Source organism: Harpia harpyja, chromosome 4, assembly GCF_026419915.1.
Source record: "Harpia harpyja isolate bHarHar1 chromosome 4, bHarHar1 primary haplotype, whole genome shotgun sequence".
NCBI lineage: Eukaryota > Metazoa > Chordata > Aves > Accipitriformes > Accipitridae > Harpia > Harpia harpyja.
Window position 1 is genome coordinate 41,127,606 of NC_068943.1, and position 13,732 is coordinate 41,141,337.

Consider the following 13,732-nt stretch of genomic DNA (forward strand, 5'->3'; position numbering starts at 1 on the left):
GTTTTGTGACTTTCTTTTCTGCTGATGAAATCAAATCGTAGAGTTGCTACCTAATAAATGCATCTCCGAGTGCCAGAAATGATTGCTGTAAATATCTTTAGGGCTTTTTTCTCTGACAAAGCACGTGATGGCCTGAATCAAATGTCACTGAAGTCAGTAAGTAGTTAGCCACCGACTTAGGGATTTTAAATGAGCTTTGGCTCAGGTATAAAATGAGGAAATTTAAAATAAAAGTATGTAAATGATTTGTCTGTCACTGTCATGCTTTACACTGCATATATTTTGCTGATGCAATCTAATTTTTATTGCAGCAGTCTTATTCTTTTTGGTTCTGGATGCCCTTTCCAGTTAGTCCTGTGTGCCCTTGACTTGTTTTCTGGTGCCTTAAGCGAATATGGTCTCTCACTTTACCTGGCTTTCCTGGAACTTTTGAAACTTTGCATGTGGAAAATGATAAAGGATATTGTGACTTCCCTGTGAGTTACTTTTTGTTCCCTCTAAAAATGTATTGATTACTTTGAGCTCAAAGCAGCGTGGCTGGCTGTGAGATGGCCTTCGTTTTCAACATCTTTTGGGGAACTAGGGGTAACCAAAAAACTTTGATATCAGGAAATTTTTCTTCTTCAAATCTCTTCTTGCACGTAAATTTCATCAATTTAACAAAAAAACAGTTTTAAACACACTTAGCTAAACCAGGGCAAAAGCCTGCTTATATACTTGTTGCTGATTTTTAAGGGTAGGATTCTTTTTGGTTTCTCTGAAAACAGTCCTTAATTTGTTTAAGCTGAATCACTAGAAACCGTGTTAATCCATTTAAAGCGTATCCAAACATAATTTTCTCAACAGTTTTTAAATCAATTTGTAATCAGACTTTAATTAAATCTGTACAGACCTGCTTGTAGAAGCACCATTTTTCTTGCTTTATGTGTTAGTAGTGTCTTTTGGGGTAAAATTGGTTTGATAATTGAAAGCGAATTACCTAGGCTCTGTAATGTGTTTTCCTCCCCAAGTGGATGTGAGGCATTCATATAAATTTTGTCCAAAGATTGAAGTATGAGGACCAGTCAGTTAAAGCTGAGAACTTCTGTATTGCATGACAGGTTAGTAGGGTAGGAGCTCCAGGCTTTCTTCTTTGTCCAGCCAGTGAGATTCCTGCAAAGTAACACGCGCCTGCTAGTGAGTCTTTGAAGGAGTTAGAAATGCCACTCACCAATGCTGTGAAAATGCCTGCGGCCCACTACAAGTTTAAACTTGTCCAGATTTTTCATGCTGAAAATCTGTCCGTGCCTTGTTTAAGAAATCTCTTCTGGAATTGAACCTTTTTAATCAAACGGTAAGATAAAATGAGAAATGATGCAAGAATTCTCGGCTAAATGTGAGCATCTGATTTTAGGCTCTAATAAACTTTGTCTTTCTGCCTTCTGTGGTTCTCTCTGCTGAAGGCTTCCTAAACTCCTTGTATAACAAAAGTGGGTCCACCATGCTGCAGCCTGGCAGATTGTTGTTTTGGGAAGCAGGACCATATTGCTTTGATCCTTCAGAAGTTCAGAAACATTTTTAAATGAGTGTCTGTGGACAGTGCTGCCTATTCTCTATGTAAAGAGAGCAGGAAAGGAACGGGAAATCCCCCGAGTTAACAACTTTTCCATTCCTCTTGGTACAACAAGTAACAGCACTCTGCTGATATCCATCCTTTACAATCTTACAGTCGGGTCTGAAGAGATTAATCTTGCTTCCTTTAGAGCTACTGGTAGCCGTGTGTGAGACTAACATTCATATTAGGAGGCTATACCTTAAAATTAAATGGATATGCTTTCTGAGCAAAGCTCTCTTTTATTCCTCAGTGGGAGCATATTTATCTCCACAGTCTTTATTATTGAGGATGAAAGGAGCAATAAGAGTTAGTGGTTGAGGCAAGCGAAGTAAATGTATTGCTTAAAAACCATTTTCAAATTAATTCCCTTTAGTTCTGGTTCCATCTTAGTGGTCTGTTATCTTGTATTCCTTCTGCAGGTGTGGTATGCTGCCTCTTACGCAGAGTTTGTGAACCAGAAGATCCACGACATATCTGAGGAGGAAAGGAAGGGTAACTTAGGCTCTTCTGCTCTCAGTTTTTTGCAGTGTGGTGGCTGGGTGTTGTACTTCTTAGTTTCAAGTATACGGCCTGTATTGTGCTCCCAAATTTCCGCTAGGTTAAGAAAAGTTAAACCCGATCTAGACTGTATTATTGGGACTTATTTCTACTAACTCATCTCCTGCTAATATTACAATAATTTAGCCTTTTGCCTCATTTTCTGGGAAGCATTAGGTTGCTGCTGGAAAGAGGTATGTTTCTGTACTTGATGTCTCATGTTGAGTGTGTTAGAAACTGACGTGCTACTGCTTTAGATTGAGAAATTTCTCTTGACCTCCCCTAACTTATGCCAGAGGCACAATCCTGTAGGTGCTCTTCCATACAAGGGTAAATTTCAAAATCTTCCTGAATTTTAAGCAGTGTTTATAGTCCATGTGAACTGTCCCCAGCGACCTTTTTGTCTTTCTGTGATGAGCTGTAGTCATGCCACAGTGCAGCGGGGATAAAAGCAAAGCTAAATAGAGCAGTGCTGAGTATTCTGCAGTCTGTCTAACCTTCAGGGGAGAAATATGGCCCACAGAGGACAGAAAGGCTTGGGAAAAAAAAATGAGGCATTTAATTGGTGGTGACCGAAATGCTGTTATTGACGTTTCCAATTGAACATAGTTCTCAGAGAGCAAGAGAAGAACTGGCCGTGTTATGAGTGCAATCGTCGTTTCATGAGCTCAGAGCAACTCCAGCAGCACCTCAACTCTCACGATGAGAAGCTGGACTTCTTCAGCAGGTACTGAAAGCTTTAGCTTTGTCTGGATATCACTACGGTGCTTCCCCAAACTTGCAGAAAGGAGGGTCTTTGCCCTACAGATCTTACTGACCAACTTGGGTACCCATGAGAGAACGTCTCGGCACCAGAAGGTAAGAATATGGCATCAGGAAACAGATTGGTGTAAGAGACTTTGCGAAAGAAGTAGCTTGAGGGAAATAAATACCCCATTGAAACTGGTGAGATTTTTTTGGTTTGCTTTTGTTTTTTTGCCAATGACTTAAAAAATTGCGGTATTTCACTACCACAATATTGAAATACTGGTGCTTCTCAGATGTATGCAGATATAGAGCTTGGAGAACAAGACTTCTAGTGCTTTGGCTCCTCTTTGGGCTGTCAAGATAGTTTATCCTGACCTATTAAAAGCTGAATCTACAAACATCCATCAGAGAGCAGAAAACATTGGTGCCTTCTTTTTCCTGAAACTTAGCAAGTGGCTGCATTTTGGGGTGGTTTTTGGTTGTGGGTTTTTTTTTTTTTTTTGACACAGAAGATTGTTCCCTTCAGTTTACTGCCTGACATCAATGGCTAAGTGCCTTTTTGGGGGGGATGTTATGGCTTCAGGTTTTAAACTGGTTTCCTTGTGCACTTGTTCCATCTAGCTGAAAATGCTTTCCAGCACACCATACAATGGGCTGTTGGAAGTAGAAGAGTTGCCATGGCAGAGGACTTGCTAGGAGCCAGTTGTCATGGTTTAACCCCAGCCAGCAACTAAACACCACGCAGCCGCTCACTCACTCCCCCCCACCCAGTGGGATGGGGGAGAAAATCGGGAAAAGAAGCAAAACCCATGGGTTGAGATAAGAACGGTTTAATAGAACAGGAAAAAAAGAAACTAATAATGATAATGATAACACTAATAAAATGACAACAGAAATAATGAAAGGATTGGAATGTACAAATGATGCGCAGTGCAATTGCTCACCACCCGCCGACCGACACCCCGCCAGTCCCCGAGCGGCGAATCCCTGCCCCCACTTCCCCGTTCCTATACTAGATGGGACGTCACATGGTATGGAATACACCGTTGGCCAGTTTGGGTCAGGTGCCCTGGCTGTGTCCTGTGCCAACTTCTTGTGCCCCTCCAGCTTTCTCACTGGCTGGGCATGAGAAGCTGAAAAATCCTTGACATTAGTCTAAACACTACTGAGCAGCAACTGAAAACATCAGTGTTATCAACATTCTTCACATACTGAACTCAAAACACAGCACTGTACCAGCTACTAGGAAGACAGTTAACTCTATCCCAGCTGAAACCAGGACACCAATAGTCTTCTCGGTCCCACAATTACTGAAATAAATTTTAACGTGTTCTGGACTTTGATTTCTCATAAAGCACAAAATAAATAGATACCAGCCAGTACCCTATTTTAAAGCTGCCAGAATTTCTTCAGGTTTTATTATTTACTGCAGGCCATTGTTACTGAGTTGAATGGGTGAATAGTGATGCTGAGAAAGAATGCATAAAACCAGTGGAGGTTCCAAATCCATCTTTTTTTTGTCTCTAACCTGGAGCACTATGTACTCTGCAGAGCCAGAGGCCGAGGTCGTGGGCGAGGAAAGAGGAGGTTTGGACCAGGCAGACGCCCGGGGCGCCCTCCCAAATTCATGCGTATGGAAGTAACCAGTGAAAATGGCGAAAAGTGTGAAGAAGGGACGCAGGTATATTTTTTTGTGGATGGAGAGGAGGAAAAAATAAAAAAATCACGTGGGATGTAAACTCTTGACTAAAAGAATTCGGGGCATCAGTGCAAACTGAGGGTGTGCTTTGGACTTATACCCAAGTAATTCTTGGTTTTCTAGCTGTGATTCTCTGCCAGGGGAGCATGCTACTTTCCTTCTATAAAAACTGTAAAATCACTTGCATTTCTACAGCAACTTTAATCCCAAAGCACTTAGCAGTGAGATAGGTTATTGCGGCAGTTTAGCAGCATCACAAAAGTAATTTAGACAGTAAAACTGTAATGGGAATTTAGGTTTGTATTCATCCTTTCTGGAACGTGAGGTCAGAGTCTGCTTTTATAACTGTTGCTGGTAGAATTAAATCAGTTTGAGCTATGATTCTTTATGATGTTTTAATATTAACAAAAGGGCTTCTTGTAGGCACACTTATTGCAGAATGTTCTTTTGCTTGTGGCTGTTGGTTATATTCTGTAGGGACCTAATATGATGCTTTTAAGTAAAATGCTAAATTCTCTTTGCTGACCGTGCTTAGGTTACCACCAAGTCCTTTTATGAAAGGTGTCAGAAGGGATCAGTGGCTCTGTTTTATGACTTAGCTGAAAGCTGATATCTTAAGTGGTAATTCTCCTCTGGCATCTCACTGGATCACAGTTCAGTGCTGACTCAGTGGGAGGAATGTATACGTTGCCTATGAATGCCTGCCGCTCATTTTCTGAGCACGCAGAATGGCCCTAAATGTTGCGTTAAGTGTAGACAGTTGCGAGATCACCCTCTTTCCAAGCTGACATGATGCAAGCCAGCTCCATTTAGACAAGTAAGCATAATGCTGTTCCCAAACTCTTAGCTCTGGAGAGACAGGGCTCACTGGGCACAGTCCCATGCTAATGTATCTGAATGGCCTCTGGACTGGAGGTGGCTCACATCCTGCCAGCTTGGAGCATGGCCCAGAGCTAGCTCACGTGTGTCTATACAGTCGAGCAGGGCCATGGTTATGTCCCAAGCCTTTGGAGGTCTGCCCGCCTCACTAATGACTAGGCACAAGTTCATCTGCCTGAGAACTTGAGACTCAGAATGCTGTGAGCACAGTTTAGTGTCAGCAAGTGTGGAAACTTGCCACCTAGACCAGGACTGGACATTTGGCTGGTATATTGCTCTACTAAGTGTCTCTATCTGGTAAGCATTCACGGTTTATAACAGCTGCACTCCTTCTGGCACCTCCCTGTTTTTCTTCTCCCACGCCTGCTTTTGCACTTTGACAGTACCAGCCTTGAGCTGATATACTTTTGGCGCTCTGTTTCCTAGCTTGTGCTTTTAAGTTTCCTTAGTTGGATTAAGTGATGTCGAGTAAGGATCTATGTTTTTTTCTCTTGTAATACGAGAGGATTCCATCCTAGAGGAGTTATTGGAATTTATATGGAAAGAATGTAGATTTTTGGCATATGCTTCCTGCTCCCAACACCCTCCCTGTTCTTTTATCCTAATGCAAAAAAGGAGGAAAACAGCTTTGTGTGATAAATGTAAGTGATATATGCAGCTGGGTGGATGAGAGTGTGCAGAGCTTGGAAACTGGATAGCAAAACACACAGTGCACAGTATAATCATCTCATTTGTCACTCTCCAGTTCAGCACTCTAGCTAGTTTGTTAGAAAGGAGAAGACGCTGCATAACAATGCATGATAATGCTTCAAAGTGACAACAATTTCAATGAGATGGAAATTCTCTGCTTTCCCTGGTCTGTGCTACTCAGTTTGGTCATAAAATTTCTCACAGGTCAGCCTATGTCATCTTTGGTTAAAGCGGTAATAGTCATGACTGCAGAAGAACTTGCTTGGCTATTAACAGCTGGGTCATTTTGATTGTCTGTGTCCGATCAGACAATATGATGGCCGAGAGAGTTGCCTCCCTGCAGCACTTCTTCCCTGGCGCTCTGAATGTTGTTGCTGTAGGTGGAGGTGATCTGCTGAGAGTATCAATGGAACACAGTAGGAAAGAGTTAGTGTAGACACATTTTGTTTATAGCTTGTGATTAAATATGTAGAAATCTTGTTGTCTGCTGAGTATTATCAAAGCATTTTTCAGTGGGTGGGGGGAATAATCACTGGTTGTATGATTTGCGATTTCAGGACTTGCTGCATTTTTCCAGCAAGGGGCAGTTTGATGAGGCCAGACAAGCCACACTGAATGGGTTGGAGCAGCAGGAACAGACTCCAGTGCCATCAGAGACGCAGTCGGCACTGGAGCAGCAGTCAGAAAACCACCCGCTACAAATCCAGCCGCAGCATGATGAGAGCACGGTGCCTACGCAGAGCACCATGACAGCAGATGACATGAGGCGAGCGAAGCGTATCAGGGTAAGCAAAGAGGACGGTGGATCACGTCTTCTCTCACCCAGAGAACACCGGGCCTGCCTGCCAGGACCAGCTGGTCTCTTCCACTGTCATATCCATTTCTGAATCCTGAATAAAGCATCTCATTCCTAGCAATTTTCTTTGCACTGAGGGGAGGACAAATCTCATGTAAAGAACTAGTATCTCACGAGATGCTAGTGAGAACTGGTCACCAATTGGAGCAGATTCAATTCCAGCACAGTAATTCTTTCATAGAAACCCAGTCCATCCAAGCTGGCAAGCAGGAGTGCTTCAGACAGCCAGCTGAATCATGGTACCATGGCACAGACTAATGACTTGTTCACAGCACCATCTGTGTCTCTCAGAACTCTTTTCTTGCAAATAGTTGCCAAAGAGGAACCATGATCTCAGTTTAGATCCACTTAGGTGGTGATGATGATGATGATACTTAGTGATAAAATCCTTTCTTGGGGTAGAAAAACCTGCCTGTCTTTGTGAGATTAAAATCTGTGCTAAGAGCTTTGTGTACCGACAGCAAACGCTTTGAGCCTGAGCTTTGTGTCAACTGGGTGAGCTGTTTTTTCTCTACTATGTGTGGGAGGGAAATGATTCAAGCAAATAATCCTTCAAGCCGTGTAACTGTGAGATTGGTTTATTTAGCCTAGAATCTTTTTCTTTTTCTTCCATGTGTAAAATTTTGATTACAGAAAGGAACAGATGCAATGGGGGTAAGACTTCATTTTTAGGGGATGAGAAAGGATTAGGAAAGAGTTGACTAACTGTTCCGTATAGGAAGATGTCGAGCCAAATTTTGCTTTCAGTTTATAGCAATATATATGCGAGACCAGTGGTGGTGTTACCCCATAAAGGCAGCGGTGTATCTTGAAGGAAGAATTTGGCTCAGGCACATTAAGACTGCAGAATTCTTAACCATACAAAATGCTTGTGTTCTCTGAATGACAAGTTTCTACCAGTAATTTGATTTTTGTATGTTAAAAGCTTGAGGGATTTTTACTGAATGTATTGAAGGATGGATAACAAAGACAGATGCTGAGTTTTTGACAGTAAAGAGTGTGGGTATTTACTGCTTATGATATGCCACAACTTCCTCAGTAGAAAGTTGAGGCCTGGGTGTAATGGGAAGAGAAGGTGTTGCCTGTTTCCCTGAACTTTTGAACCCAAGATATGAACTTAACATCTTCTTAAGCAGTAAATGTGGGAAGAAAGGGACAGAAATTCTGTTACTTCTTTGTCTTGTGGCTTAGCTTTTGTTCCCTGGAAGTTCATCACAAATGGATGATGAACTAAGAGGAGTGCAGTGGTGGTTTAGTCCTTGGTGACATGTTTGTCTCTCCAAATCTCCCTAACTTCCCATACATCTGGCAGCTCATGTTTGGCAGAGTTCTGGAGATGTTTCAAGGCAGGGGCACTGGCAGAATGGCAGATGGATGGTTGCATACCACCTTTTCATATTGCGTCAGACTGTGAGCAATGAGAACTTGAGATAAGAGTAGTACACTAGTAAGCATTACTTTTTAAGCACTGAAAAATCACAGCAAGCTCTAGCATCCTATGAGCACTCATTCAATTCAACTATTCACAGCACATTCTTACAGTAACATGCACTTAATATTACAAGCAAGCAAACATTTGGTTTTAAGATGTGTAGCAGTACATCATTCACTTCCAAAGAACAGGTAGAAAGCCTTGACTCCTGATTATGATCTGGAGACCTGTGTAGCTCTAGTTCTTCCTTATTACTCATGTAGGATTTAATTTTCAAAAACAATAATTCTTTGTGAATTGCTTCAACTTCTCGAAGGTTTCGGGCAGTGATGCTCTGAGAGTGCTTTAATTCTAGCTGGAAGCGCTAATCTCTGGTGCCCCAGGGTTTAAGTCCCGATAGGATCAGCTCATTTTTCAGCCTCTGCTTTAGAGCCTGTGGAGTTTCCTTGGAGATCAGACCTTAATTAAGACAGTCACCTCCTTAGCATTGAAAAGAGATACACCCATCCTTCAAGATGCTCTTGTAACAAATTAGAGGAACATTGTGGTCCACAGCCAAAATGAGTATTTGTTTTTAATTCAGGTCTGGGCAGCGTCCAGAGTGTCTGTGGGCTGATCCCCAAAACATCTGCATTTCCAAATTGCTTTTTTTTTTTTTTTTTTTTTACACATACAGACCTGATCCTAAAATGTCCTTTGTGTAGGTGACTGCTTTACTCTGAGCAAGCAAATGGCAGGGATAGGGATATGATTTGGAAAGCACAGTCACTTCCTTCGTGCTGAAAGGAATGCAACTGGTTGTATAACGAAGAGTACAAACAGTAAGATGAGGTTTAAAAAAAAGTCCCTACTCCTTAACTTTTTCACTCTTCTAATCCTTGCCCTGTTGTCATCCTGCCCTAAGTATTCCCTTCTGCTAAAAGCATTTCATTCTCACTGTGGCTCTGCAGTACCCATTACATCATTATTAATCAACTCTGAGAAAACATGAAAGGTCACAAAACACCTTCAAGATTATCTGTGGTTTTTATCTTTGCCCTTTAACTCCCCTTGGGCAGTTATTAACTACAGGGTAAACCTTGAAGATCTGCTTAGTGTTTCCTGAGGCAAAAACCTCAAAGGAGTTTTGCCTATGTAAAGAGTAAACTCTAGCTAGAAGAGCTGGCCCTCGTAGTGACCCACAGAAGCGTGACTATTGCAGCAGTCAAGGCTTCTGATTTAAAGTCTATTGCGTAACATAAGTATTTTTCTCTCCCTCAATGCTGCCTGCTCAGCTGGAGCTGCAGGTAGGTTTGGTTTGGTTTTTTTGTTTCATTGGGGTTTTGCTGTATCTAATCAAATGGTACGTAACAACATCGCCTTCCGTGTTGTTTTGTCAAACTTCTGTTTAGTGTTTCCTGATTGACCCTGCATCGTAAATTGTCAGATTTGTTCTTCTTTAAGCAACCAATGTCCAGAACGAAGTGTTATCTGAATAACAATTTGCATTCTTCTAGTTCTAATTAATTGAAAATTTAAGGTGAATATTATACGAGTAGACTGCTTGGATGAAATACTATAATATCCATCTTAAAGTTTTGGAGGATTTGTTCGTGCAATTGCACTGGGTCAATGTTATCAATAAATGAGACAACACTTAGTTCTCTTTTTCTGTTTTTCTAGTTGATAGCCTATCTAATCAAAGAGCAGTAAAACATTTCACCCTTCTGTAGCCTTTGAGACAGCAATGGGCCTATGTTGATTTACATGGTATAGAAGTCTGGCCTGCTATGCTATCAGTCAGATCACTGGTAAGGTACCAGTGATCAAATAGCAAAGTACAGTAATAGGGGAGTTAAGAACTTGAAGTGCATCCCTACAACTATTTGTTTTATTAGCTTATCCCTGTAGTTAAGGGGAAAATGATATACTCCTGACTCGAAGCAACACATTAATTTTTACACAGCACATGTCTGCCTTTGCAGCTCATGGTGTGACTTAGAGCACATCTGTGTATTTCCCATTGTCTCCACTCCTCCACTTGTAAAATGGAGAATGGAGATGATGACAATTCATGGGAGGGCTCATTTGGGGCTCCTGTATTAAACTGTTAGCTTTTTTTATAGCAAAACAGTTGCTCTCATGTTCCTTTTTTGGGAATGAAAGTATAGGTTTCCCTCTGCAGTTCAGATGGTGAAAAGGATCATTCAAGTTCACTAATTTCATCTCTAGCACAGCATTTCACAGTATTCCCAAGCTGTTTCCTCATTCCAGCAGAAGAGCTCCTAACTTCACTCAGTGTCAACTGTTGGCACACACTTAAGGGACACAGTAAATGTCAGCCCAGACATTCCCACAAGAAAAGGAGGGAGGAAACCAGGGAAATCTGTTTGCAGAAGTCTTGAATGTATCTCATGGAGAAGTATGTAATATTGAATGTGTGTAAGCATAGGTGCCAGCAATGTTCTAGCGCTATTTCTCTTAACTATCATGATGTAGATTCTGTGTGTAGCATCTGAAAAGAGAAGACATCAATAAATGACAGTGTATAGATCTTATTTTGGGGAAGAGTAAATATTCCTTAGACTTCTTGCAGAGAAATGGAAGTATTGCAGTGTACTTTATCAGTACGGTACGGGTGAGCGTGTGCTGTGGGATTTCATGCATGCAGAGATGTGACTGACTTCTAGCTTTGCAACTATCCAGCATAAAAGTTCTCATCCAATATTGAAATGCAGGCGCAGGGCATGCCTGCCTATTTCTACAGGCAACATGTCCAGCAGCATCTGTTCCTCCAGCAGACAGTGCTGGTATCGGGACTGGGATGGGCCTATAACTTTTTTATCTGAAGGGGAAGGGGAGAAAGGGAAGAGGCAACAATCATGAAACGTAACAGAAAAGGTAGCACATGCCAAAAAAAAGCAGGGGCTGAGAAGAGAAATTGTGCACAGTAGGAGTGGAGAAAAACAGAGAAGAGCGGCCCAGTATATTAAATTTTAAAATGAATATTTGCACAACACGCATTATGCTCAATTCACAATATCCTTAAAGTTTCTTGCAATACCAAGAAAAGCAATTTCAAGTTTGACTGTGTATAATCAACTGCCCTTTGAATAGACAACAGAATCTACCAGAGTTCCTCTTGATTTAGCACCAGTGTGTTTGTCTTTCATCTTTCTTCTTCACTTTCAGGCTCTCGCACACGGTATATGCTAAATGGCAAAGACAGGCGAATTGCTCACAAGTTCTTACCTGTTGCTTGTAAACCTGCCATTCTGCCCCTGCTGTAATGTTTTGAAAATCTATTCTTTCTGATAATAACAAAAAGGTTTAGACCAGCATCTCCTGAATGTATGTTCCACCATAAGTTTTCCCCACAGTGCTAAACAACTGCTGCACATCTCTGGTGATCTTTGGTGCAGAAGCTCATTTTGTAAAGGGCTATGGAATTTCATAAGCCTTGCTCATGCGTGAAAGACAGGGCCCTAGCTTGCCTTTCCTTTGTATGGTGGCTGAATTTGTGACCCAAACGCCAACAGTTAGCTGGAATTGCAGCTTTTGTCAGGCCCAGGTCTGTACTTCAGAGGGGACTTAGTTTTATTTTACAGAAAAACTGCCATGCTAAAGACAAAAGTTAGCTAAATCAGCAGAAAACAAGGACTGGAGAGGAAACTCTTGCATTTTGTTCTCCTACCTCAGTGTGTAACCCCAGCTATGTCCCTTAACTTCTGCCTGTCACAGCCTTCCCGTCTGTAAAATAGAGACAGTATCTACAATGCAAAAGCAGGTTTTTTTAAGTTTAGGTTCACTGATTATCTGGTATATTTAATCTTGAAAATATTTGGATGTGAAATCCATACATAATAATAAAAGCTAGTGGTCTCTTCGATGTTTTCTTTCAGAATGCAGCTCTTCAGCACCTGTTCATACGGAAATCCTTTCGCCCATTCAAATGCCTCCAGTGTGGGAAGGCCTTCCGCGAAAAGGACAAACTGGATCAGCACTTGAGGTTTCATGGACGGGAAGGGAACTGCCCTTTGACTTGTGACATCTGCAACAAGGGCTTCATCAACAGCGGTGCTCTCGAGAGCCACATGAAGTTCCACATGGACCAGAAAACATACTCCTGCATTTTCTGTCCCGAGTCCTTTGACCGCTTGGATCTGCTTAAAGATCATGTGGCCATCCATGTCAATGATGGCTATTTCACCTGCCCTACCTGCAAAAAACGCTTTCCAGATTTTATCCAGGTGAGATGCCATCCTGATTTGAAGCATTGCCTTTGGGTCTCTTGCAAGCACTCTGGTTTATGAATTTTTCAGTACTGTTATTGTGTAATGCTGCATGTCAGTCCATTTGCACAAGATAAAGGGATCCATGTCAATCGGAAATTAAAAAGAAAGAGTGACCAAGCATTGCTAGATGTTGTCTTATGCCATTGCAGTGCTCTTTCCACTAAATCATTAGATGTAGTACTTCAGTCTGGCATTAGAAGGCACTGTACTGTGGGATGGGTGGTCCCTTATCCCTAGAAAATGCCTAAAGCAGAGGTCCCAGCTACTTTTGGTCAGTACAGATCCATGGCACAAAAAGGAATTGTCTTTTGCTGTATGCAGCTTGTACTTGAATACACCTTGTCCTTTGTTGTTAAAACTCTGAACCAAAAACAATTGTGTTTTACATCTTTAATACCTTGACTGTTTTTGTCAGGATAATTCATTTGAACACCTTGCAGAAATGCCAGAACAGATCAGGATACTCTGCTTCCTGACTTGCCCCCTGGACTTCAGCTGGGTACTTTATTCTTCTCTGCACACTGCTTCAGAGAGGTTGCAGTGGAGTAGTGAGTAATGTAACTACTTTGTGCAGTGTGCAGAGCCGTTGGAGAAGATAGTTAATAGAATTTAAGGATGCTATTTCGATGTTCAGTAAGAAAAAAAACTTGAGACATACCATGCACATATTCATTACCCTTTATTGGGACAAAGAGGTTGATTATGTCTTGCTGAGCTGCCTGACTTAAATTGAAATGTAGAAATCCAGTTTAAGTCAAGTAATAGGAACTGATAGACTGTCCAACAGGCTAAAGAGGAAAGGATGGGGAAAAACGGTTTACTAATATAATTCTATCCCAGCAAAAACCTTTATCTTCTGTAAATGTTGAACGAGGAAAAATGTTGATGATTCAGAAATGCTGTACTGCAGCCTAATTCCCCATAAACTTTCCTGTGAAACTGATCAAGTCAGAAGAAGGTCCCATGGCTTTTTTCCAGCTATTCAGCTCTATTTTGGAATTTAAAGATGTTTTTTTCATTGGGT

At 41.5% G+C, this 13,732-nt stretch overlaps 2 protein-coding genes across 12 annotated transcripts in view; one reads left to right on the forward strand and one right to left on the reverse strand.

Annotated features, from left to right (window-relative positions):
- Positions 1 to 13,732, reverse strand: part of APLP2 (amyloid beta precursor like protein 2) — a 114,132-nt gene that overhangs the window by 85,901 nt on the left and 14,499 nt on the right. The gene's annotated exons all lie outside the window — the stretch shown is intronic.
- Positions 1 to 13,732, forward strand: part of PRDM10 (PR/SET domain 10) — a 47,143-nt gene that overhangs the window by 19,081 nt on the left and 14,330 nt on the right. For all 7 annotated transcript variants that reach the window (XM_052786358.1, XM_052786364.1, XM_052786365.1 and 4 more), the window contains 5 exons: positions 2,014 to 2,086; positions 2,741 to 2,858; positions 4,430 to 4,559; positions 6,704 to 6,931; positions 12,316 to 12,663. In XM_052786358.1, coding sequence (XP_052642318.1) covers positions 2,014 to 2,086; positions 2,741 to 2,858; positions 4,430 to 4,559; positions 6,704 to 6,931; positions 12,316 to 12,663 — 897 coding nt within the window. The remainder of the gene's footprint in view (positions 1 to 2,013; positions 2,087 to 2,740; positions 2,859 to 4,429; positions 4,560 to 6,703; positions 6,932 to 12,315; positions 12,664 to 13,732) is intronic.